General features: G+C 45.7%; 1 protein-coding gene across 4 annotated transcripts in view; it reads left to right on the plus strand.

The window, feature by feature from the left end:
• Positions 1–25,900, plus strand: part of MAPK8IP3 (mitogen-activated protein kinase 8 interacting protein 3) — a 599,057-nt gene extending 573,157 nt beyond the window's left edge. For 3 of the 4 annotated variants that reach the window (XM_086941240.1, XM_086941238.1, XM_086941239.1), the window contains one exon: positions 24,407–25,900. In XM_086941240.1, coding sequence (XP_086797366.1) covers positions 24,407–24,531 — 125 coding nt within the window. In that variant the 3' untranslated portion in view covers positions 24,532–25,900. The remainder of the gene's footprint in view (positions 1–24,406) is intronic. The other variant, XM_086941241.1, reaches the window with a different exon arrangement.
• The last annotated feature ends 482 nt before the right edge of the window (positions 25,901–26,382 follow it).

The following is a 26,382-nucleotide window of genomic DNA, read 5'->3' on the forward strand; positions in this document are numbered from 1 at the left end:
TCACCGGACCACGACGAAGACAGCTGCATGGCGTGTTCGAAATTCCGGTGCAAGAAGACTCTGAAGATTCGTCGGGCCAATAGGCTCCAGGCTAAGTTATCGGCTACTGCGGCGCCCCCACCAGACGACATATTCCAGGAATCTGTTGAAGGCGAAGACGACGTGCAAGGTTCGGACTCTAGTCCCGCGTCCGAGGGGGAGACCTACGACGCGGGTGAGGAGAACTTTGACGAAGTCGCCGACGAGGTAGGGGACGACGATCGGGCTTTTGCCACTGTGGGGGATAGCTTGGAGGAGGAGCATCCCCAACCAGACTCAGGGGTTATTCCCCTTCATACGGCCCAGGTCGAGGGATCGCCTTCGGGCCTTACCCAAGATCTACTTATGAGTCCTACGTCCCCGCCTCCGGGCCCGGTCACGGACATTTCTGAGAAGCCACTAACGTTGAAGAAAACGAAAGTGAAGCCGTCTGGTCACGCACCCTCGGATGCGAAACCGAAAGTGAAAGTTACGCTGGTGCAGAAGGTTCTGGAGGCGTCAACTTCCAAACAATTCAAGATGGCCGACTTGAAGAGCCACGCCAAGATGGCCGACCCGAAACGCTCGGGGTCGGCGCCGAAGGCGAAGTCGTCCGACGCGGCTGCGTCGGTTCCGAAAGGGGTCGTGGACCCGAAGACGGCTCCGAAGAAGCGTCAGGGCGACGACGCGCATAGGCATGGGGCGTCGGCCCCGAAGAAAGTGCCTGCAGGCGATCAGGCTCTCGACGCAGAGAGGTCGCTCGAGCCGCTGAAGCCCTCTACGGCCTTGACGATGAAGGTAGCGGAACCCTGCAGCGGATACGAAAGGACAGTGTGGTTCCCGCTCAGGACGCTGTAACGCCTAAGCTCACGCCTAAGCCTGCGAAGGAGCAAACGCCTATCCGTTTTACCCTACCGCCCAAGTCGGCGCCGAAGGCCTTCGCGCCGAAACAGGGTGGACCCTCGAAGGAGGTATTGACACCGAAAGCTGCCTTGGTGGTGTCGAAGCTTCGGCTCCAGCCGCTTGCTGAAGAGGAACGTCGTGAGGTAATCATCGACGCCAACACCGGGAAACTGTCTCTCCTCAAGAGGAAAATCACTACGGAGCCGGCGTTGGAACATTTTAAGATCCCTCTCAAAAACAAAAGGGACTCTGCGGACTCTTCGGCTCTGGTGGAACCTGTGTCCCCACAAGCCCTAGGACACTCACCAACGCATTCCGCCGCGGGCGATGCGGACGAGGAAGACGCCGAGTACAACTATCCGGCGTACTCGGATCCGGAGGAGGAGCACGAACCTTGGTCCGCCGGAGGCGACCCAGAGGACCCTCAGTCGGGCCAGGACGCGCAACTTTTTGCGGCCAAAACGTCCCCGACGGAGGACTCGGCGGCCTTTAACGCTCTGATCGAGAGAGCTGCGGCTAACCACGACGTCGAGCTACACTCGGACCCCGTGGATGTGGACTTCTTATTTGACACTTTCTCAGTAGCTGAAAAGACAGTCAAAACGCTGCCGATGCTTAAAGGGGTGCTTAAACATGCAACGGAGGTCTTCAAGGAGCCCACCCGGGCGCGTGTGGTCAACCCTCGCATCGACAGGAAATATAAGGCAGCGCCCTCGGATCCGACATATATCAAGGGACACTTGCCATTGGACTCATTGGTTGTTTCCAACGCTCGGAAGAGGGCGAACTCGCAAACTACTGGTGACGCTCCTCCCCCAGACAAAGAGTCCAAGATCTTTGAGGCCTCAGGCAAACGGATTGCTGCACAGGCAGCTAATATCTGGAGAATATCTAACACACAAGCCCTACTTGCACGCTATGATAGGGCTCATTATGACACCTTAGAAGCAATACTGCAACACTTACCTGACCAGTACAAGGAGGCAGGAGAAATGCTGATTCAGGAGGGAAAGCTCATTACAAATGCATCCATAAAATGTGCACTGGATGTGGCAGAAACAGCCTCCAGGGCGATCAATACCAGTGTGTTGCTTAGACGGCATGCCTGGCTTAGAATTTCAGGGTTCAAACCCGACATCCAAACTACAATACTGAATCAAACAGTTAATCCTGACCACCTGTTTGGCCCTGAGGTGGATGCGACACTGGAAAAAATGAAAAAAGATACGGAAACTGCCAAGTCTATGGGGGCCCTACAAAGTCAGCAGTTTCGGAGTGGTTCCTTTCGCCGCTCCACTTCCAGAGGCACCTCAAGGGGTCAGGCATCGCAGTCCACACAGTATTACAAAAGTAACACCCAAACCTCGTACAGCAACAAGGGTAGAGGTGGTTACAGAGGCAATAACGTCAAGGGCAGGGGACGTGGAAACAACAGCTCCAGGTCCACCACCGCCAACAAGCAGTGACGCCTTGTCACTGCCCCCCGACCATACAACACCGGTCGGGGGGAGACTCCAGCAGTTCCTGCCAGCGTGGAAATCCATCACCACGGACAGGTGGGTCAAGTCTCTTATCCAGTACGGGTACTGTCTGGAACTTACTTCCATTCCACCAAACATACCCCCAAGGAGCCGTCCTATGTCCGGCGAGCACTTGACCTTGTTGCAGCAAGAAGTTCTAGTCATGCTGCAAAAAGGGGCGATAGAGCTCGTTCCATTGCAAGAGCGGGGAACAGGGGTTTACTCCCTGTATTTTCTGATCCCCAAAAAGGACGGATCCCTCAGGCCCATCCTGGACCTCAGGCCCCTAAACTGGTACATCCTCTCGGAGCACTTCCATATGCTCACGTTACAGCAAGTGCTTCCCCTGCTTCAGCAAGGGGACTTCCTGGCTATGCTGGATCTGAAAGATGCCTCTTTTCATATCCCCCTGCATCCTTCCCACAGGAAGTATCTCAGATTCACGATTCTAGACCAGCATTATCAATTCAAGGTTCTGCCGTTCGGGGTCACCACGGCGCCAAGGGTCTTTACAAAGTGCCTAGCGACTGTGGCGGCGCATCTCCGTCGCCAGAACGTCCACGTCTACCCCTACTTGGACGACTGGCTCATTCAAACAAAGACAGAACAGCAGTGCGTCGACCACGTGTCACGCACCATTCATCTCCTGCACGATCTGGGATTCTCTCTGAACTACCCAAAGTCCCATCTCCAGCCCGCCCACGTGCGACAGTATCTGGGCGCGACAATCAACACTCTGGCAGCCACTGCGCAGCCAAATTCAGTGAGAATCGCCAGTATCCAGACGCTGATCCAACGGTTCAGACCTCAGCACTCGCTTCCAGCGAAGGTGTTCATGCAGTTGATAGGCATGATGGCCTCCTGCATCTCCATTGTCCCGCACGCGAGACTACATATGCGTCCGCTTCAGGAGTGCCTAGCACGTCAGTGGACTCAGGCTCATGGGCAACTGACAGACCTAGTGTTGGTGAGCGGTCGGGCATACAACTCTCTGCATTGGTGGAATCCACAAAACCTTTGCAAGGGCCGACCATTCCAAGAGCCTGTGCCACAGATTATCCTGACAACGGACGCCTCTCTCCAGGGATGGGGAGCGCATGTACTCCAGTACACGGTGCAGGGACTCTGGACACTACAGCAAAGGAAGATGCACATCAATGTGTTGGAACTGATGGCAATCTTAATGGCCTTGAAGGCGTTCAAAGTACATCTGTGCAACAAAGTCGTGTTGATCCGGACGGACAACATGACGGCCATGTACTACATTCAGAAGCAGGGAGGCCCACACTCTCCGCAGCTGTCTCATCTGGCTCAGAGCATGTGGAAGTGGGCCATTCGGAGGAGCATCTTCCTCATGGCAGAGCATCTCCCGGGCAAGGACAATCAGATGGCGGATCTGCTCAGCAGGCACAGCCATCAAATGCACGAGTGGGAGATACATCCATCAGTACTCCAACCGTACTTCCAAAAGTGGGGTCATCCAGAGATAGACCTGTTCGCCACAAAGGAGAACGCAAAATGCCAAAGCTTCGCCGCCAGGTTCCCACACCCCCAATCACAGGGCAATGCGATGTGGATGAACTGGTCAGGCAGATTTGCGTACGCTTTTCCCCCAGCACCTCTGATACCGCTGGTGGCACGCAAGCTCAGGCAGCACTCGATGACGCTCATCCTGGTTGCTCCAACGTGGGCTCGCCAACCATGGTACACCACGTTTCTGGAACTCTCCGTGGTACCGCATCAAAGGCTTCATCTCACTCCCAGCCTTCTGACGCAGAGCCATGGCGACATTCAGCACCCAGATCCGCAACAGCTCAACCTGGCGATCTGGCTCCTGAAGTCCTAGAGTTTGGCTACCTCAATCTTCCTCACGATTGCATGGACATCATTCGGGAGGCAAGGAAGCCCACTACGAGAGCTTGTTATGCGGCTAAATGGAAGAGGTTTGTCATCTACTGTGTTAACCACGATATTGACCCGCTAGATGCTTCCATTCAAAACATCATCTGTTACCTGTTCCACCTGTATCAATGCAATCTGGCGTACTCTTCCATCCGCATTCACCTGTCTGCTATGGCAGCATACCTCCAGAGTAGGCAACACCTGTCACTCTTTAAGGTCCCTGCTATCAAGGCTTTTCTGGAAGGACTCAAAAGAGTCTTTCCACCAAGGACCCCACCAGCTCCAGAATGGAACCTCAATGTGGTTCTTACCAGGCTGATGGGTCCTCCCTTCGAGCCACTGCACTCTTGTGAGCTTCAGTTTCTGACTTGGAAAGTTGCGTTCTTAGTAGCAATTACATCGCTACGGAGGGTTAGCGAGCTGCAGGCGCTCACCATCCAAGAACCTTTCTTCCAGGTGCATGCTAACAGGGTTGTGCTTCGTACTAACCCTAAATTCCTACCCAAGGTTGTGTCTCAATTCCATATAAACCAGACAATTGAGTTGCCGGTGTTTTTCCAAAACCCAGAGACGCTGGCGGAGCGGATGCTCCACACCCTTGATGTTAAGAGAGCCTTGATGTACTATGTAGACAGGACGAAAGATTTTCGCAAAACCAAGCAGTTTTTTGTTGCTTTTGCCACACACCACAAGGGAAACGCTATCTCCAAAGCTGGGATCGCTAGGTGGATAGTGAAATGCATTCAGATCTGTTACGCTAAAGCTAAGCGCACTCTCACTATCCCACCAAGGGCCCACTCCACCAGGAAGTTGGGGGCCTCTATGGCTTTCCTAGGTAACATTCGCTTAGAAGATATCTGTAGAGCAGCCACATGGTCTACCACACATACTTTCACTAAACACTACTGTGTAGACGTGCATTCCAAACAGCAGGCAGCTGTTGGTCAGGCTGTTCTCAAAACACTTTTTCAGACTGCTGCAGCTGGCACGGGCGGCCGCCGCTAATGGAGGGACTGCTATGTATTCTATGCACAGATATGAATTCAGCAGCCCACATGCCTCGAACTGCAAATGCTACTTACCAGTATGCATCTGTTCTTGGCATGTAGGGCTGCTGACATTCATATCGCCCACCCTCCTCCCCGGCGCCTGTAGCAGCTGCAGTATTTTCATGCATATGTATATATGTATATGCTCATAGCATGGTCATCACTCACATACTTCACTCCATCTCTGCCAATGGCTAAAAACAATCTGGGGATGGAGGCGATGCCCATGCGCACTGTAGTCCAGGGGAGGAGCCACCTATCTCGTGATACTTCGAAGACTCTTCCAGGACAACAATGTGCAATCATCCGGACCCAACACTAGGTGGCGATCTATGCACAGATATGAATGTCAGCAGCCCTACATGCCAAGAACAGATGCATACTGGTAAGTAGCATTTGCAAAACTCAACTCAGACCGCACAAAGTGGGGTTTAAGGCGGTTCACATGAAGGACCCGCAAGGGGTTCCTAGGGGACTGCACATCGATGAGGTAGGTAACCAGGCTCTTCCGTTCCACCACTTTCAAGGGCCCTGTCCACTTGTCCTGCAGGGCACAAGGTTCCACAGGGGCCATCACCCAGACCTGTTGTCCGGGATGAAACTTGACCAGAGTGGCATTCTGGTCATACCACCTTTTTTTTTTTTTTTTATTTTTTTTTATTTACTTATCCTCATATTGCGAAAATTCTATGTGTATGGAAAATTTGGTTTCTACCTCTGAAACTTTTTTGTACCGTCACTGCCCAATTCTCTCTTGTCATGGGAGTTTTCCCTTTCCATGTTTAATCAGAGGAGACCCCTTGCCATTACATATTCACAAGTCTGTAATCGAAGGGAGAGGGAGCTAGCCACCTTGGCTACTCTATGAGTATCATACTCATATTCCAGACTGTGCTTTCGCTTTAATCATAGGACAGTGTGTTCTAGCCTTCTTTATGGGTTTAGGTGTTTCTCCATAATTTCCCAATAATTAAACCTCTTACTGCAATTACCCCGTCTGTCTAATTTATTTATCTTTATAGCGGAGTTCATCCACTCCCCATGTGTTGGGGGTGATGGCCCAATCCACTTGATGCATATTTCTCTCCTTGCTATCACCATTAACACAAAAAGTAGCTTTGCTTCCATTACTGTTAATTTTACTTGTTCCGTTGGGTTACCAATCCCAAAAAGAATAAGAGTTTTACTTACTTTTAGATGTTTTCGGAATATCAAACTTAACGTCTTACCAACTTCTTCCCAGAATGTTCTCAGGGATGGGCAGCTCCAGAACATATGAACATCATCTGCCCTTTCTTCCCCGCACTTAGGGCATTTTTTAATTCCTGCATTCTTAAATTTTGAAAGTTTTTTCGGTGTCCAGTAGGCTCTGTGCAGGGTGTACAGGTGATTTCTTTTCAGTCTCACAGATTTTAGTGTTGACCAACATTTCTCTATTGAGTCATCCCATAGGTTTACTAGTTCTTCTGTATCTAGATATTTCCCCCACGTTTGTTCTGCTATTTGGTAGCTTTCCTCTTCTTCCATTATTAAAGTCCAGTACCATTTTGCTACCTCCTTGTTTATGGGTAAGATTTTTGTCATTTCTTTTTCCAAGGTTTTACTATCTTTATCCTGTGTTGGTATTGTTTTTGCCCAGCTATTCAGTTGATAAAACTTAAATTTTGATATTGTTCCATTAGTGATTTTATTCATTTCTTCCCAAGAGATCAATGTTGACCCATTTAGTAGTTGACCCCAATAGTTAATATTGTTTTGTTTTAAGGGGGTGGCCATGACATCTTTTAGACAGTTCGCGGTTCCGGGAGAGTTCCATATCGGTGCCATTGCACTATAGCAAGGAATTTTTAAAATCGTTCTAAATTGTATCCAAAGTTTTGCTGCTTCCTTAAGAACCTTTAATTTAACTTTTTTAAAGTATTTTTGATGTCCAAATTTGAAGAGATAATGGTCCTCTGCTTCTGTAGTCGCTTGCAAGTATTCCGGATAGTATTGGTGTATTCCTAGAAGAGTCCTTATATTTTTAAATTGGAAAGCCCTACAATATTCTGTCAAATCCGGACTTGCGATACCTCCTTTCTCTTTCTTTCTCCTTAGCTTTCTCCATGATATTCTGGTTCCCTTGGAGGCCCATATAAAGCTTGCAAGCTCTCCCTGTAACTTTTTCAGTTCAGCTTTTTTAAATTCCAATGGAATATTATTAAACAGAAAGGTACATTTTGGAAGTATATTCATTTTTATGATGTTAGACTTCCCTATAAAACTTAAAGGCAGGCTAGACCATACTTTAAGTAATTTTCTTACATCTTGGGCTACTCTGTTTAGATTGTTTTGTGGTATTTTATCTATATTTTGATTTATCAAGATGCCCAAGTATCTTATCTCTTTTTTTATATTAGGACTATGAAAATGGGTATTCCATGTCATTATTTCTGTTTTGGTATGATTTACTGAGTATCCTGAAACTTGGCCGAATTTAGAAATGATTTTTTCTATAGCTGGTTTGGATCTCTCATATTCATCTGTGAATAGCATCAGATCATCTGCATAGAGTGCTAGCTTTTTCTCCCATCTCTGATATTTAAAGGGAATTATATCTTTACAGCTTCTGAGTTTGTTTGCTAGGGGTTCTATATATAAGTTAAAAAGCAGGGGAGAGAGAGGACACCCTTGTCTCGTGCCTCTACCAATTTTTATATTATTCGTAAGGTTGCCATTAACTAGGATTCTTGATCTAGGGTTTTTATAAATTTCTCCTATTGCGTGAAGGAAGGATTCCCCTAGATTATTTTTAATCATTATACTGTTTAAGAAAGCCCAGTTTACTCTATCAAATGCCTTAGCAGCATCGACAGTTAGTATTGTGAGAGGAATATTTTTTGATGTGGCTATATCTATTGTGCTTATGAGTTCATGTGTCAGTTCATGTAATTGTCTTCCTATTGTGAAACCTTTTTGATCTGAGTGTATAAGCTGGGGTATGAGCTTTCCTAGTCTTGTTGACATAATTTTAGTAAAAATTTTATAATCTGCATTGAGCAGAGATATCGGCCGGTATGATTCACATTTTTTAGGATCCTTTCCTGGCTTTAAGATGATTGTTATTATTGCATCATTCCAGGTATCTGGCAGCATTCCCTTTTGTTTAAGTATCAAATTTACTAATTCTGTTATTTGTGGGACTAGTGTGTCTGTTAAAGCCTGGTATAGTTAGTTCGGTAGTGCATCAGGGCCTGCGGCTTTCCCTTTTTTCAATGTTTTTATTATATTTTTGACCTCGGTAGGAGTGATTTCTTTATTAAGCTCATTTTTCTCCTCCTCAGATAGTTTTAACATTGGCATGTCTTTTAGGTATTCTTCTATCTGTTCCTCAGATGGGTTTATATCTTCAGCATATAACTCCGAGAAGAAGGACTCGAATTCTTTTCTGATTTCATCTTCTTCTGTAGTCAGACTTGATTGGTCTTGTTTTCCTATGATTTTTATTTTGTTTCTTACTAAGTCGGTCTTTAATTTCCGTGCGAGCCATTTCCCACATCCTTCTCCGAATTCATGCTTTGCCAACTTGCTTGCTTCCCATTTAGTTTTATTCTTTCTTCAAGAATATCACTTAAACAGTCTTTCTGTTTTTGCCTATCTTTCTGCAGATTTTCTTTCATAACCGGATCCCTTTCTGTTAGTATTTGGGTATCTAGGGTGTTTATACCTTTTTCGATATCTAGTAAGACTTGTTTTAGTTTCTTTGATCTATATGTTCCTAGACTGAGTAGCTTACCCCTTAATACTGCCTTATACGTGTCCCATACTATTTGTTTAGATGTTCCTGTTTTATTATTTTCAAAAAAGGCTTCTGTTTCTTCCCTGAGTGCTTGTACTATTTCTTGATCTAGAAACATGGCTCTTTCCACCGTGAATCTTTTATGTGTATGGGTTGTCTTAATTTGTAATGTTAGCTGTACAGCTGAGTGGTCCGATAGATGGGCTGGAATGTGAATTAAGCTTGTTACATTTGTCAGTAAACTTCTATCAACTAGGAAGAAATCAATTCTAGACCTATGTCCTAATCTCTTATTATGTAGTGTGAAGGGTTGACCCTTATCCTCTTTTTCTCTCCATATGTCTATTAATTCTAAATCTCTCTTGTATATGCCAATCCACTCCCTCATTTTAGGTAGATTAGGTGAATTGGAATTTCTTCCTGGGGGAGACCTGTCAATTTTAGGATCTAAGATGAGATTAAAGTCTCCTCCTAAAATTACTGGAGTGTTAGCTGTTAGTAATTGTGTGTACAGATTCTGTAAGGGTTCTGGATCGTCAAGATTGGGGCCATAATATCCTGCTATTGTGTATGCCATGTTCCCTAGTTTTACTTTTGCCAGTGCCCATCTTCCTTTCCTGTCGACTTCTGAGGATTCTATACTTGCCTTTAAGGATTTTTTTAGAATAATTATTACACCTTTAATGTTACATCTTTGATTTGTGCAGATATGTGCATCCGCCCATCCTATGTTTTTCATTATCTGATCCCATACCTCTTTCAATAGATGTGTTTCCTGAAGAATAAAGATTTCGCTTTCAGATGTTTTGAGATATTCCAAAATGTTATTCCTTCTACTTTTAGTTCTCATACCATTAACATTCCAACATAGAATTTTTATGGTTCTACCGGTGTCCCCTATTCTCCTTTATAATCTTTTTTTCTGGCAAGTTTCGGTAGCGTAGGTGGTGCATTTTTGTTGTTCCGCTTTTTTTTTTCCATTTTTCTTTTCAATATCGAGGATTTATTTTTTTGGTTTTTTTTCCCCCATTTTGCTCCCCACCCATTTTTTGTCTTGTATTTTTTTACGCTTTTCTGTTTTAGTGTTTTGTTCTTACCCTCCCTGGGGAAGCCTCCTTCTTCCTCCTTCCTTGGGGTTTCCATCTTACCCCCTTTTCGCTCCTCTTCTTTGGACCTGGAATATGTATTAAAAAATCTTAGCGCTTTCACTCTCTTTTTCTTTTTTTTTCCACTTATTCTACAAATGTGGCTCTCTCTTTTTTTTTTTATCTTCCTTTTGTATACATTTGGAGTCCATTTTCAGATCGTGGAGTTTTCCATTTGAACAGTGTCTTTCATTAAGCAGAGCAGATTTTTCACCTCTTCAGGATCTCTAATGTTCCTCATTTTGTTACGCCACATGATTCTTAAAGAGGGAGGGAATTTCATCTGTACTGTAGCTCCTAGAGATTGTAACTCCGGCATGAATTTCCCCAGCTCCCATTGTCTGTCTTGAGACGCTTTGGACATATCAGATCTAATTCTGAAAGACCATGAGTCTTTACTGAAATTTCCCTTTTTCAGGGCTTCACCCAAGATTCTCTCTTTTAATGTATATGTCTTGAAGTTTATAAGGATTTTCCTGGGTGTTTTCCTGTCTTTGGGCTTTCCGTAGGGGTCTCTATGGACTCTTTGTATGTCTTCTCCTAGCGTCTCAGCTTCACACCACGGGAAATGTTCCACTAATAGTTCTACAATAAATTTCTTAATGTCACTACCCTCTTTATTTTCAGGAACATTCAAGATTCTTATATTATTTTTCCTTGCCTGATTTTCAAGAGATTCCATTTTTTCGCTTATAGATTTTCCCTCTTGTCTCAACGTGTATATTTCCTTTCTGTTACTTTCCACCCTACTGTTCAATTTGCTCACTTCTCCTTCTATTGCTGTGACTCTCTCCCCTAGAGCGTTTAATTTACAGTCCAGCTTTTCACATACTTCTTGAATCTTATCTTGTTTCGCCTCAGATATGGCGAATTTGTCTCATCTCGATCCATATTTTCTCAAGAAATTCGTTGGTTTGACTTCTGGGACTTTTGGGACCCGTTAGTCCTTCCTTCTCAGTTACTTGTTGCTCTTCCACATTTTCTTTCTCTTTGTTTTGTTCTTCCACTTCATTATTACTGTTTTGAGTTTTTTCTGCTGTATCTATTTCTTCTATTTCTTCTGTTTCTTCTGTTGTAACTGTGGTAGCTCTGACTATTGCTGCGCCTCCTTCGGCCATTTCTTGATGATCAAGATGAGGTCTAATTTTGTCAATTATTTCGCTTTTTGATCCAACTTTAGTTACCGTTTTTAAGAAGAAATTTGGATTTTTGATTTGTGGGATATTGAGAGATTTCTTTTGTGAGAGGTGATTTTTATTTTCTTTTTTTTTTCTGTGGTGGGGTTAGTTCGAATTTTTCAGATAATAATACAGGTCGTTTTATATCATCTTTTGTTTTCTGTGCCTGGACTTTAAAAAAAGTTCTTAATGAGGGTGTGATCTTTATTTTCTGATTTGTATCAACTTTGTCTCCAGGTAATTTTAAGAGCTTTTTTGTAAGTTCTAGAGATGGTTTTTTTGCCTTCCTTCTCTTCACTTCTCTGGGGGTAATATTTTTGGGGTATTGCTCTTGTTTGAGAAAATTCCTGTTCCTAAGGCAGTAGTTTGAGACCACAGCTACTGCACTTTTTTTTCCCTCTATTTCTTTCAAGCTGTCAGGGCACAAGGTTCCACAGGGGCCATCACCCAGACCTGTTGTCCGGGATGAAACTTGACCAGAGTGGCATTCTGGTCATACAACCTTTTTATTTCTTCTTGACTTGCCTGAAAGTTTGCCTCGGCCAGCTCTCGGAACTTCCGAGTCTGGTTTCGGAGGGCCAGAATGTATCGAAACACATTTGGTGGGGGTTCCAGGGACGCTGTCTCCCACCCTTCCTTGACCAGGCTGAGGGGTCCCCGGACGGGGTGCCCGTAGAACAGCTCGAAGGGGCTAAACCCCAAGGACTTCTGGGGAACTTCACGGTACGCGAACAGGAGGCAGGGGAGGAGGACGTCCCACTTGCGCCTCAGGGACTCCTCGAGACCCATGATCATCCCCTAGAGGGTGCGGTTGAACCGCTCGACCAGGCCGTTACCTTGGGGATGGTATGGGGTGGTGAACTTGTACGTCACTCCACACTGTTGCCAGAGAGACTTCATGTACCTCGAGATGAAGTTTGTTCCTCTGTCGCTCACTACCTCTCGCGGGAATCCTACCCGGGAGAAGATCCCCATGAGGGCCCACCCCACTACGGGGCCCGACACCGTTCGGAGGGGAATGGCCTCCGGATATCGGGTGGCGTGGTCCACCAGGACAAGGATGAACCGGTGTCCTAAGGATGTTCGGGGGTCAAGAGGCCCCACGATATCGATTCCCACCCGTTCAAAGGGGGTACTGACCACGGGGAAGGGCTGGAGGGGAGCCTTGCGCTTCCCTCCGCTCTTCCCGCTGGCCTGACACGTGGGACAGGATCTGCAGTGGGCCTCCACATCAGCACGCATGTGGGGCCAGTAGAAATGGGTGACCAAACGGTGGTACGTTTTGTCTTGACCCAAGTGTCCCGCCAAGGGCACATCGTGGGCCAGGTTCAGTAGGAAGCTGCAGAAACGTAGGGGTACCACCAGCACTCGGGCTGACCCTAGTTCGGCGGTCTTTTTCTTGCTATATAGCAGGCCATTCTCCCAATAGACGTGGTGGGAGCCGGACTGCTCACCGGCGGCCTGCTGCCGCGGCCCCACTAGAGAGGGACAGGAGGTCTGTTCCAGGCAGAACTCCTCTCGGGAGGGCCCCCCTCCTGGCGCCATTGGGCTAACTCGGGGAGATCGTCCGTGCTCGGGGCTGGCTCACCAGCTGGGTCCAGGGGGCCTGGCTCGGGGTCTCTGTTTTCGCCGGGAAAAAGGTCGAGGCCTTCTGCCTGCCCGCTGCCCTCCGGTTCGGCGGAGACGGGGCGAGGGTTTTCGGGCGCCACCTCCTCTGGGGCGGTCACCCGGGCTGCCATGGATCGGGTGGTCACGCAGGCCCACTTGGTTAGGCCCACCATCTCGAGGTGAGTCCTTCGCTCTACTTGCTTCCACGGGGAGCTCTCTAGGTCGTTACCGAGGAGACAGTCCATGGGCATGTCAGTGCGGACTGCTACTCGTAACTCTCCGGAGAAGCCCTCCCACTCGAATGGGACGGGAGCTATTCTGCAGGTGCGGATGGAGTTGTCAGCGGAGATCAAGCTGCAGGAGGCGTGGGGTACTATCTGGTCCTGAGTGACTAGGTGCTCCTTCACAGCAGTGATACTGGCCCCTGTATCTCGGAGAGCCCCAATGCGGTGCCCGTTGACGGTCACCTGCTGTCTGTATTTCTCGGTGTTATCTGGCAGGAAAGTTCCGGGAACCATCTCCCTATCCCCCAGGGAGACTAAGGTCATGGCTGCTGGTTCCCACCCCTCCGGGTCCTCTATCTCTTGCTCCTCTAGGGCTACGTTGGCGAGGTGGCGCGCAGGGGGACTCGCAGAAGGGGGTTTCTTGAGCATGGGGCAGTTGGGGTCACTGGCATAATGCACGGTCTGTTGACATCGGTAGCAGGCGGTGCTTATTCTGGGTCCTTGCCTAACGGGTGGGAATCCGGCCCTCGCGTCTGGCGGGGCGGTCCCGGGCTGGGTCCTAGGGGGGCTGCGGGGAGGTCCTGCCTGGGGACCCCTCTGTCTACCCTGACCACCTGCGCCCCTCTGACGTGGAGATCCGTTTTCGTGTCGGCTATAGTCTCCCACGGGACCCCGTGGGACTCTTGTGTTCACCCATCGATCAGCCTCGACAGCCAGCTTCCGGGGGTCTGCCAACTTGCTGTCCAGAAGGTGCTGTCTTAGTTCCACAAAGCAGTTGTTGGATAGGTGCTCATATGCGATGAGGTCCATAACTCCTTCAAAGGTGGTCACCTTGCTGCCCTTGACCCACCCTTCCAAGGCCCGGCTGTAGAAATTCACGTATTCTACCCATGTGGTGCCGGGGATTTTTTGCAGTCTCTAAATCGTTGCCGGTACATTTCCGGGGTGAGTCCATATCGAGCCATGAGGGCGTCCTTCATATGGGGGTAGGAGGTCATGATGGAAGAGGGCAGGTCCAGCATGGTGTCTCTTCCCTCGCTGAGGAAGCGGCCCCATAATCCGGCCCCCCAATCCTTCTCAGGTACTCGGTGAGCGGTTATGGCGACCTCGTACGCTTTGAACCATTGCTGGATGTAGTCATTTTTATAGTATTCTTTCACCACATCCTTGGGGATGTGGACTTTTGGTTCTACCGGGGGACCAGGGTCTCTGTTCCCCAGGGGTCGGGTTTCTTCATTTCTGGCTTTAATTTCTAGTTCTTTCAAGCTACGGTCGTGTTCAAGTTGGAGTTTCTTTCCTTCATGCTCTCGCTGGAGCTTCTTTTCTTCCAGTTCTCCTTGCAGCCGTAATTGCTCTACGGCTAGTTTCTTTTCCGCCAGCTTTAGTTCTCCTTCGATTTTAAGTCGTGCCATTTCTAGCTCGTGGTTTCGGTGAGACTCATGGTTGTTCTTGTTCAGGTGGTGTGTCAGTCGCTTTACTGTACGATTCCTAGACGTAGGCTCTTATCCCGTCGCTTGCCACCAATGTTAGAAGGGGCGATCCCAGAGGCCAGGTTATGTCTACCCGACTCCTCCGTGACCCACCTCTCCCACAAGTAATGCCGAGCCCTAATGAGGGATCCCCACCGGGGAGGACCTCAAGTATTGAATCGTACACACGAGGACCACACCACACTTATGAACAGACACTACACCGTAGGTTTTCGATATCAAGTTCTTTATAAACAGGTAAAAGGATTAGCACTCTTATGTACACACGATCGAGGGATCGTAAAAGTCTCAAGGCTTCGGGGAAGGGGTAGTGGGACAGTCTTAGTTTTTAGGCCAGTACGTAGCGTACCCTGCACACAGCTCTCAATCCTCGAGCCGGGAGGTTACGGAAGATGGTAGTCGCACTGGTGGTCCTACTCACTTGAGGATGACTCAGTTTGTGTTGGTAGCGTCGATAGTCCAGCGGCTCCTCACGAACTAACCTCCGGATCGAGCCCTGCTGACTTCGTCGTGGCTCGAGGAGTGCTCTAGTCCGGCTGGACTATCGAAGGATACCACCGCGAGTTGAGTCATCCTCAAGTGAGTAGGATCACCAGTGCGGCTACCATCTTCCGTAACCCCCAGCTCGAGGATTGAGAGCTGTGCGCAGGGTACGCTACGTACTGGCCTATGAGACTGAGACTGTCCTGCTACCCCCTCCCTGAAGCCTTGAGACATTTGCGATCCCTCGATCGTTGTATATAAGAGTGCTAATTCTTTTACGTGATTATAAAGAAGTTGATATTGAAAACCCACGTGTGGTGTCTGTTCATAAGTGTGGTGTGGTCCTCGTGTGTACGATTCGATACTTGAGGTCTCCCCCGGCGGGGATCTCTCGTTAAGGCTCGGCATTATTGGCGGGAGAGGCGGGTCACGGAGGAGTCGGGTAGACATAACCTGGCCTCTGGGATCGCCCTTCCAACAGTGTGGTTATGTGTGTTGTATGTGTGGTTGTCGTGGTTGTGTGTGTGGTTGTTTGTAGTTGTGTGTGTGTGAGGTTGTGTGTGTGTGCTTATGGCTGTGTGTGTGTGGTTGGAAGTGGCTGTGTGTGTGGTTGTGTGTGTGGGTGTGTGTGTTTATGTGTGTGTGGTTGTGTGGGTGTGGTTGTGTGTGTGGGGTTGTGTGTGTGGTTGTGTGTGTTTGTATGTGGTTGTGTGTGTGGTTGGTTTTGTGTGGTTGTGTGTGTATGGTTGTGTGTGTGGTTGTGAGTGTGGTTGTGCATGTGCTTGTGGTTGTTTGTGTGGTTGTGTGTGTGTGTGGTTGTGTGTGGGGTTTTGTGTGTGTGGCTGTGGTTGTGTGTGTGTGGTTTTTTGTATGTGTGTGGTTGTGTGTGTGGCTGTGTGTGTGTGTGGTTGTGTGTGTGTGGTTGTGGTTGTGTGTGTCGTTGTAGTTGTGTGTGTGACAGTAATACTAAAAGCATCTCAAAATAAAGGAACACAAACATCGAGTTTGTGGAAAGCGAAAGCACGTTGTAAGTTAAACTGGCAGCAACAAAGCATTAACATAACATGTTCTTTGATGTTTGATGTTTTTTGAACGAGAACATCAAAGGGGCGCCGCGAAAGTGATCGCGGGTGAAAGTTAAAGTATTGCGTGCGCTTAATGAGCATGACGAGGTTTGCCATATGGCGCCTCTGCTCCTAAGTGCGCGCCTGGGCACATGCACTGTAGCTCTAGGCTGGCTATGGTAGCATTTTTTGAGCCCTTACTAAAAGTCTCGCCAGACCAGCGCATGCGCTGGGTCAGACGAGACCTAAAAATGGGTAAGTTCCTTTTAAACTTTCAAGCTTGAAAAACCAACGGAATTAGGTATTTCCTAAAGTCTGTGGAGGATTAATCTCAAACAACACAGACATCTCCGGTAAATGTTGTTAGGGTATTGTGGAGACGCACAAACACTACTCAGGAGACCCGTGAATAAGTACCAGACCAAACGTTGGTGGTACCATGTTCCAGGGATTCAGCTGAGAAGCAGAACTATGCCTGGAATCACAGGACCTCAGCATGTAGAGACTCGGTCACCTACCACATTAGTATCTCTGGGCCAAAATCCAGACAAACTCATGGTGCTGAACCCACCATCCTAACCTTCCAGAGAGACTGGTAACTTAGCACCCCAGAACCAAACACTCTAAACTCTCTCAGAAGCCATGTTAACAGGTAATCACCTTTCTTTCTCTCTTTCAATCACACGTTTCCATAATAACAGGAAAGAGTCACAATGAAAGCTTACAATATTTATCGGATCTAACGTGTTCTATCAAGCAGAAACTGTGCTGCAGTTAGGTGACATATACAAGTCAATAATGTGATTAGCAGAATGAATAAACTGTACACAATAAAAAGCCCTGTCATGGTCCATAACAAATCAGCCTAAGACTACGTTTACTATATGAATACAGTATTATGCCAAAAAACTGGGATTAGTGTTGGACCCCAAACCTGAGAGTCATAATCAGTTGGTCTACATCTCAGGCACATAGCTTGTTCGTCTCAGGGCCTTTTCTCTGCAAACCTCGTTTTGCTCGGTTTATAGTACAACAAGTCTTGGCTTATATGATGAGACTTGCCCTGTTCAAAAAACAGCAGCTGAATCTCTTTATTATGTCTAGGTGTTCACTCCCGACCACAGACTAAAACGGGGCACAATGTTGTTTGGGCTTGAATGATGTACAGACTGAATCCCAGCAGAAAAGCAAAATAAAACATGTGCATCGTATTTCGGAAATAACAATGTGCCACAAAAACAAGTGTATTGCTGTGGAAATTGTGCAAAGCAAAAGCGGCCTATCGTGTGTAGTTAGGCTAACATAATCACAAACTACAGTGAGCCCTATAGGGGACTCACGACAGGCGAAACCTATTGGTTTTGCAAATGCTTGTTAAATATGTATATCATATTTATTTATATATATATATATATAAATACATATACATACATATGTACATATATACACATACATACATACACAAACATATATGTACATGCAATGAAAAAAACAAAGGTTAAAGCTTAGCTATACTTAAGACAACTTTTTTTCCATATACAAACCAAGCTCAAACTACACAAACTTAAAAAATTCCAAAGTTATAGTTATAACTTTCAGGTACAATTTACCCACCACCTTCAAATGACACACTCTTTTCAGCTTTCTTACGAGACAACACTATCACTCGCCCCTCTACCATGCACTGTTTTCACAAATAATAATACTCAACTGTACAACACTGCACAATGCTCTCCGTCCGAAACTCTACTGCTCTCAACACCACTGAACTGTACAAAACCTTACTCCACTGAACTCCACTATATGCTACTACACTCTATGCCACTCTACTCAATGACACTCCACCACACTCCATTTCACGCCACTCCACTCGGAGCCACTCAAATGTACAAATCTCAACTCTAGTGTTTTACAAACCACTACACTGTACAACACGTCTCTTCACTCTATGATACTTCTCTCCACGATATGACAAACCAGGGGACACCACTGTAGAACACTTTACTCCACTGTATGCTATGTCACTCCACTCTACTCCACACTATTTCACTCTACAATACTCCCTTCTACAGCACTCTCCTTCACTGTACTACACTCCACTTTATGAAGCACATTTTTATTAAAAAAGAAAAACCATTAGCATAAAATGATAAAGCAAAGGTTAAGGATAATGTATGGTTAGTAATACCTTACGTATTCTCTCTATATAACCAACTTAAAATACACAAACATTACAAATTGTAAAGTTATAAATATAACTTCAATGTATAATTTACGGACCACCTTCAAATTATAATAAATCATGCACCTCTGAACACAGTCTTGTCACCTCTCTTCCCACACTACATTAACTGTAACTCATGCCCTTTCCATGCACAGGTTATACCCTTGTATACTACATCATTATAGCATGTGAAATCATAGCATTCATTCCAACACTTATAACTTCCCAAATGGCATCATTTGTCACAACACAGTGCATGGTAGAATGGCGAGTTACAATTAATGTTGTCTGGTTAGTGAGCTGAAAAGACTATGTAATGAGGTAGGGTACTTATAATAATTTGAAGGTGGTGGGTAAATTGTAAATGAAAGTTATAACTTTAGAATTTTTAAGGTTTGTGTAGTTTAAACTTGGATTGTATAAGGGGAAATGTTTTCCTGACTATAACTAAGCTCTACCTTAGTTTTTTTCATTGAACGTATGTGTGTGCATATATATATGTATAGATGTGTTTAATAAGCATCAGCAAAGCCAATAGGTTTTGACAATGCTCACTTTGGAGCTACATTATTCTCATTGTCACTGGAATTATGTGGCAGGTGAGGGCCAGATTATACAGCAGGGTTGAGTAAAATATGGAGCAAGAAAAGGCAAATTATGTGGCCGAATGAGGCACATTTTGGATTAGTATTACTTTATTATTTCATCATTTTTTAACTTGGTAACACTGTCTGGGCACTGGCTGCACTTCATTAGTACCAGTTTAATACCTAAATATAGCAATACGCAACAGAAAGTTCTTTCCACTGCGTTGCAACACGTCACTGCATTTTTTGTAATTTAACCATGTGGACGAGAAACATTTCTTTAGGTTGAAATATGCATAGTATACAGCAGATAATGGATTATGTTGCAAGTGCAGCAAACCTATAATTATGCAAAAATTGCCAGAGCTGCACAATTCCAGTGGCCAATACTGTATTGCCTTGTCAACCTCACATAGAGAGAGGTACGGCAACTCAACTCCATGGCCATATATGAGTGCTGGCATAGTAAATTGCCGCACTCTGGGTAAACTACGCAAGACCATCTCAAAAGCATCAATCAGTTTCCTAAAATATGCTGAAAGACTACGGCAGCCCAAACACTCTCATATAGAACACTGATATGTCCACAAAGTACTCAGTTAGCTATCCACTAGAAAGAGCATTACCAAAAATAAGTAACTTTTTCTGCTGATAGATACTTCTAACCATGATTCCTCACTTTAGAATTGATATCAAACCTGTGCCTTCTCAACATGGAGAGTCTGTAGAGTGGGCTCAGACCAGAAAGTTATGAACGAGCAGAGCCAGTGTTCTTCCTGATGGACCTGCCTCTTAATCATGAATGCTTTATGAACATACGGACCAACACCGATGTCATAACCTGGCAGATAGCAGGGGCAGGCATACCTTGCAACAAAGCAGTGGTAGAAACTTTGTACCTGATGGTACTGTTCCCCAGACATTCCAAGAACTGCTGTTTGGCCAGTGTGTAGTATATGCGGATTAGCCACCTCAACAGGGCCCTCTTCCACAGATCCTTCCCTTTCTTTGCACTGGAGAACTCAACAAAAGCTTCACTTGATGATCCTTGGTATGTTATGTGTACAAGCTTGAAGCTCTTCTGAGTGCAAACGGTAGAGACTTTGCCCCTCACTCTGCCACCTAACAGCACTCCTACTCCTCTTTCATAAATTTTTGGTTAAAAAAATCAACTGATTTCAGCCCAGTCCTCAGCACCTAATTGCCTGAAAAACACTTACTGTAAAACAGATAGTCCAACAGTGTCTAGAATTCACTCACTTGACGAGCTGACACAATCGCAAAGAGGAAGACAGTCTAACAAACAATTATGCAAAGGATGGAAGGGCGTACATACAAGGAATGTCAAAATCAAGTTAAGGTCCCACTGTGGCATCACCAACCTCGTGGTAGGAAACGTATACATACACAACAGATGATTTGAACAAGGACGGTTGGTCCGGCAAATGCTGAAAGGGCCATCAAACAACCTTTTACAGTGCCCACAACAAGTCTTTGCTGGGTTAAAGACAGAAAATGAAAAAATATCCAACCTGCTTGTCCATTGCACCCTGATGCTTCCCTGCCTCTCCCCGTCCTGCTCAGTTTTTGTTTAGGCAATCGATTATATCAGTCTAGGAGACATACAAATGTGCTAAAAGTACATCTGAAATCCGTCAATGCATACTGCTTCAAAAATAATGAAGATAAAAAAAGAAAAATAATTTGATCTTTAAGAAGGCAAGTTAAACTAGGCCATGTTGCACACTCATCTTTGCTTTAGGGCAGTGGGAACAGTTTGAAACCACGCTGCCATTAACCAAAGATGGGTCTGCAGATTTAAACTGTGGCTAAAAAAGCAAAACCAGCTATAATAGTAATTGCAAGATTTCTAAGAAAGACTACCCGCCTGATTGCCACAATTATTTGGTTAAAGTAGTGGGGATTCTGCCCTGTCAAGGTGAAGTCCAGAGTGTGGATCTATCTCACAGACCATTTGCTGGTATCTTCAAAAGGAAGAGTTGGCAATACCTCCCACTTCTTCCACGTTTAAAAACAGTGGTATAATCTGGGTATATTACAGGAGCTATATCGCATGACAAAAACAATGCATCCACTATATCAGTCTATCCATGCCACTGCATGGTAAATGTAGGTATGTCGATTTAAAAATAGTCATTTATAATTACCATTACAAAATAATGGTGTAATATTTTTGATAGTTTTGCTCTCAATATAGTCTTACAATAAGAACTAATATAGAATCACATGTACTAGAACCTGGAGGAGCGTGGTGTTACGCCACAATTGGTAACATTGTGCACTATCAGTTTCCCTGTGTGCCATGCCCACCAACACTGCCTTTGACATGAGTAAGTCACCCTCCTAGTTGACCTTACAGCCCTAATGGCAGGGTGCACCATCCTAGAGGTGAGGGAACAGATGCATAAGCAATATGCCCCTTTAGTGCCCGTGCCATTCATAAACATTGTACGTGCAGTAGAGCCATTTAGAGTAGAAGAGCTGGCAGTTTGTCAGCACGAACTCCACAGCTCCATGATGACTGGATTTAATGAAAAATGCACACAGAGGCCAGATGCCCCCTGAAAAACGAACAACTCTGGTGTGGTTCTTGACTGGCGCTCGCCCTCTGCCACCACCAGACAGGTTTCTGGAACCCTGGGTAGAGGGAAAAAGCCATCACATTGCATGCATTACAACGCATGCGATTACAACGCAAGTCGTTACTACGACTTGCTATAGGGGGTGCTCTAAACTAAGGCATAGTATAATTTACTATCCCAACACCTTGCCTACTGTTGCACACACTGGAGTTGGAATAGTAAATTATACTATTCCTAAGTCCTGCATGCCCCCTAGAGCAAGTCGTTGTAATGACTTGCATTGTAATGGTACTGTGATGTAACCAACTATATTCCTCTGGGTCTGGAAACAAACCACATCCTGGGCAGAGGTGTAATGCCTCCTCCCCGGATGGGCAGGTTCCCAGAGAGGGAGCTTCACAGGGCCTGCCCCCTTTATTAGCAACCCCCAGCCCTTTGCTGCTATCAGCAACTGGCTCCCACCGGTTCTGGCCCCCATTTTTGTCATGAGAACCATGGGAAAATATAGGTAGGAAAGGAGATGGGCCCACCTTTGCCAACCCCACCCCTCAGGGTAGGTAGGCGAGGTATAGCCTACATTTCAGTCCCCGCCATCTTGTAGATGGGGGGGCCTCCTATCAGGAAGAAGCTTGTGCCCCCCCTCCCACTGGAGGGGGGCATACTAGGGGGTGTAGATACTGCAGGGAAGGAACCCATTGGTCCCATCCTGCACACCCCTAAATCTAGTATTATGGGGCACTCCTGAACCTTGCTTCTTCAGATTTGACGTGACCAGTGGAGGGACCAAAGAGCCATGCTGGAGAAGAGGAAAAAGACAACTGCTTTGTTCCCAGCCCAACCGGCCTGTCTCCTGCTCCGGACCCCTACTAGCTGAACCCGGCATGTCCTGCAGCCAGCAGCCTCCAAGAACCCCAGAGACCTTTCCTGCCTTCCCAAAGAACTCGGATCTTTCGTGCACACTGGATTTGTCCAACACCAACCCAAGGCTGGACTCCAGATCCAGCTGGGTCTGCGAGTCCCCACCACTCTGCAACGAATGCCCATGCCCTGAGTTTCCCAACACCCAAGGTCCCTCTGGCACTTTTGGCCTGTGACCTAGTGACATTGTACGACCTCCACTGACCTTCGCAATGCCTGCAACCTCATCCTGAAGGGTCCCCCCCATTGTGACCGGAACCGGTGGGAAAAATCTGACAAAAATGGACACCCCTGCACCGGTGGCCCAAGTCCTGAGGTGCCCGACTGACGGTGTCCAGCAACTCTTCAGTTTCATCCTTCAGTCACTGGTTCCCTTCATCCCTTCTTCTGGCTCCAGTCTGCAGTGTTTTTCTGCACCCAACATCCTCCAAAGAGAAGCAATGGGCTTCCGACACCTCTTGAGCACCTCTTGAGCACCCGGTGGTTTGGACTTGGTGCCAATCTGGGAACCCCTTTGCCCTTACCTTAACGGTAGGAGCTTGGCTCCAGAGATCTAGTGGCCTGACTGTGATCAATCCCCAACCAAGGTGCCCCCTAGCCCAATTGACTAATATTGGTACTCTTCACCTGGCCGCCCTAGTGCCACTGGAAATGCCATTTGAGTGTCACTTTGAACCTTGGTTCAGTTCCCCAAAACTTAACTCCTGAAACTGTTTACTTACCTGTAAGCTTAACCCTTCGTTTTTCTCTATAGGACTGAATGGTGGGGTTTCTCTGAAAAACTGAACTTTCTTGTACTGCAATAAAAGTAACTTGGTGCCTTTGCAAGAGTTAACCTGTTTATCCATTTTCTGTTTTGCTTAAACTTTGTTAGGAGTGTGTTTCATGCTATACTGGAAAAGTAATCACGAAGTAATCCAAAAGTAATCTAAAAGTAATTTCAATTGTTTTGAACAGTCTGCATATCATCTTCTCAACTGGCAAAAGTAATCTCAATGCTCCTGCTAAACCAGTGTTCACATTAGTTGACGAAGTAACATTGTATGAAAAGTTTAACCTTACCTGCTACTAAGTAAATCTTGCTTCTAGAGATAAAACAACAAAATAACTTTTTATACAACACAGTTGGTCTGGATTCAGTCTTTGAGTGTGTGACAACATTTTTTGCCTGAGTGTGTACAACAAATGCTTAATACTATCCTCTGATAACCCTGACTGCTCAACCACACTTACACAAGAGAGAGTAAGGCATTATTTACTTTAGCCGATGCTATATTTCTGGGGATCCACTGGGCTCTGTGCACACTATACCTTACTTTAGTATAATATAACCAGAGCCAGCTTCCTACAACTGGGCACTGACAGTTGAAGTTAATGGGGAGTTTTTACAGAAGTGGTGATATAGAGTGTCTGATGCACATTGTGATATCCCAGATTTACACCTGAGGGAGAATAAGCTGAGAAAACTTCCCAAAGCAGACACATTGCTACAGGTAACATGTTCTCCTTTTATTCATCTCAATCAGGTATGGTGATAGCATCACCACTGTTACTTTCTTTGTTTCCTTCATCTTGGTTGTGAACTACAATATTTCTGCAACTGTATGTATTGTTTGACTTTTTCTTTGAGTCTCTTTTCAATAATTCTTCAGCAAAGTTGTGTAAAGTAACTAACATCAAGAACTTCTGAACCTTTCACCATCTCTCTGCAGGTGATGGAGAAGACGATGAGACAGAAGAAAGTGCAGGAGATGCAACCACTCAAGTCAAGCCTGTTCTGTCCAAGGCTGAGCGGAGTCATATCATCGTCTGGCAGGTCTCCTACATCCCAGAGTAAGAGTCTACTCCTCTTCAGTGGAACTTCCTCAACCCAAATCTCCTGAATGCCAAGACCTACTTATCTGACCTCCTGCATTAATCCTACAAAAGGAAATCCACCCTGGTAGGGTAAAGAACGCGCACCAACTCCTGCATCAGACTGATCTCCTGTGACCTTACAGCTTTCATCTTGGGCTTGTGCATAGCCCTCAATCCTGATGCTGGCACCCAGACATGGACCTTCAATTCACTATGCGCTTCATTTGGTGATGCTACAGAAAGGGGCCTCTTGGCTGAGCACTAGGGTTTCATCCAAAAGCCCTTGAGGATGGTGCCCATAGAATGATTTAACAGCATTCTTTCCCCTGAAGAGCTGTGGGCACATCTCAGAGACGTAGACGAGGGTTCATTGCTCATTAATCTACTCTGTCCACTGGCATTGTGATACCAGGGCTACAAAGACAGATTGCTGCAGAAAGAAGGATAGACTTCAACACCCTTTCAAGATTTCTACTAGGAAGTGAAAGAATGCAAGACTCTTTATATGATGGTCAGGGGGCAGGAGTGTGACCAGACAGATGGTTGGACTAACCTTTGAAAGTTATTCAGTTTGGTGGAGCTGTACAAATGTGGCCTGTTGAGAAAGCAACTGTCTAACATCTTGAGAGCTGCAGAGCGGTGCAATACAGCCTAAAAATTCTCAATGATTTGCTTGTAGTCTGGCGGCCCGCTGTGGGGTTGTAGTTCCGATGGTATTGATTTGAATTGTGTGAAACATCAGCTTAAACACAAACTCTGTTGCTGCTCCCTATTTGAATGCCACTTAATCTCTCTCTAGTTTACCCGATACTCAGAGCTCAGTTAGGGTTACTTCAGAGCACTGGATGCTGTCATCGATTTCTGCAGGATTTTTATATTGTGATTTGTGCCCATTCTCTGAGAGGGAGACACCTAGTTTCAAGCGAAGTGGGGCAATATAGTTGTTTCCTATAGTGGTGCTCTATGCACCAAAACTGGGAATAATAACTGCAGTTTTATCCCACTGTCTCCTATCAAAGTGATATAGACAAGCAGACAAAACACCTACTAAAAAAAGGATGATATTTATTAAACAACAAATCTTCGGGCCCTGACTGTAAGACATTGGTTGCCAGTCGGTGGAGGTTAGCGTATTCACATTCAGTACACTATAAGAAGCACAGAGAAGCAGACCTTTGAGAGGGAATAGTGCAGCAATTAACTGCATCCATTCATGCCAGAAATGTATTATTTTAATCACCTAAGTAGCTATAGCAGGAAAAAACAAATCTCTATTCCAAGGGAGAAGTGCTGGCTGTCAATGCTTGACCCTTAAGGGTTCTTAACTGCCAAAAGAAAAAAAAAATAAAGCACCCTGTACAAACACGTAGGAAACTCTTTGTTAAAGACAAAATCATATCGTCATAACAAATAGTCCATTCTATTTAGGGAAGATTCATTCTATGGCATTACAGCTTCAAAGCCAAGAAGGACTTCATGAATCTTCATTTTTAGCTAAGCAATTTTATTTATTCAGATTGATGACATTTCTCTAAAAGAACATCTCAGTCAGTCAACATGTTTCGTTTCTGTGCGAAGCTTTATCAGGGCTGAAAAGACGATACACATACTTTAAAGATAAATATGTACAATAGCTACATTTAAAAAAATAAACAGATTGATCCAAATTTTGTTCCAAAAATTATTACTTATCACAATAGCCACATGACATCTTACCTACAAACTATTAGTTGTTATAGTTTAATACAGTTTGCTGCAGATACTTATATCATATTGGCAGAGGTCTTCAGAACCCACTATTCTTAAAGTATACCTGCCCTGATATTACCCA

This window comes from Lissotriton vulgaris, chromosome 10 (assembly GCF_964263255.1).
Source record: "Lissotriton vulgaris chromosome 10, aLisVul1.2, whole genome shotgun sequence".
In the NCBI taxonomy this organism is placed as follows: domain Eukaryota; kingdom Metazoa; phylum Chordata; class Amphibia; order Caudata; family Salamandridae; genus Lissotriton; species Lissotriton vulgaris.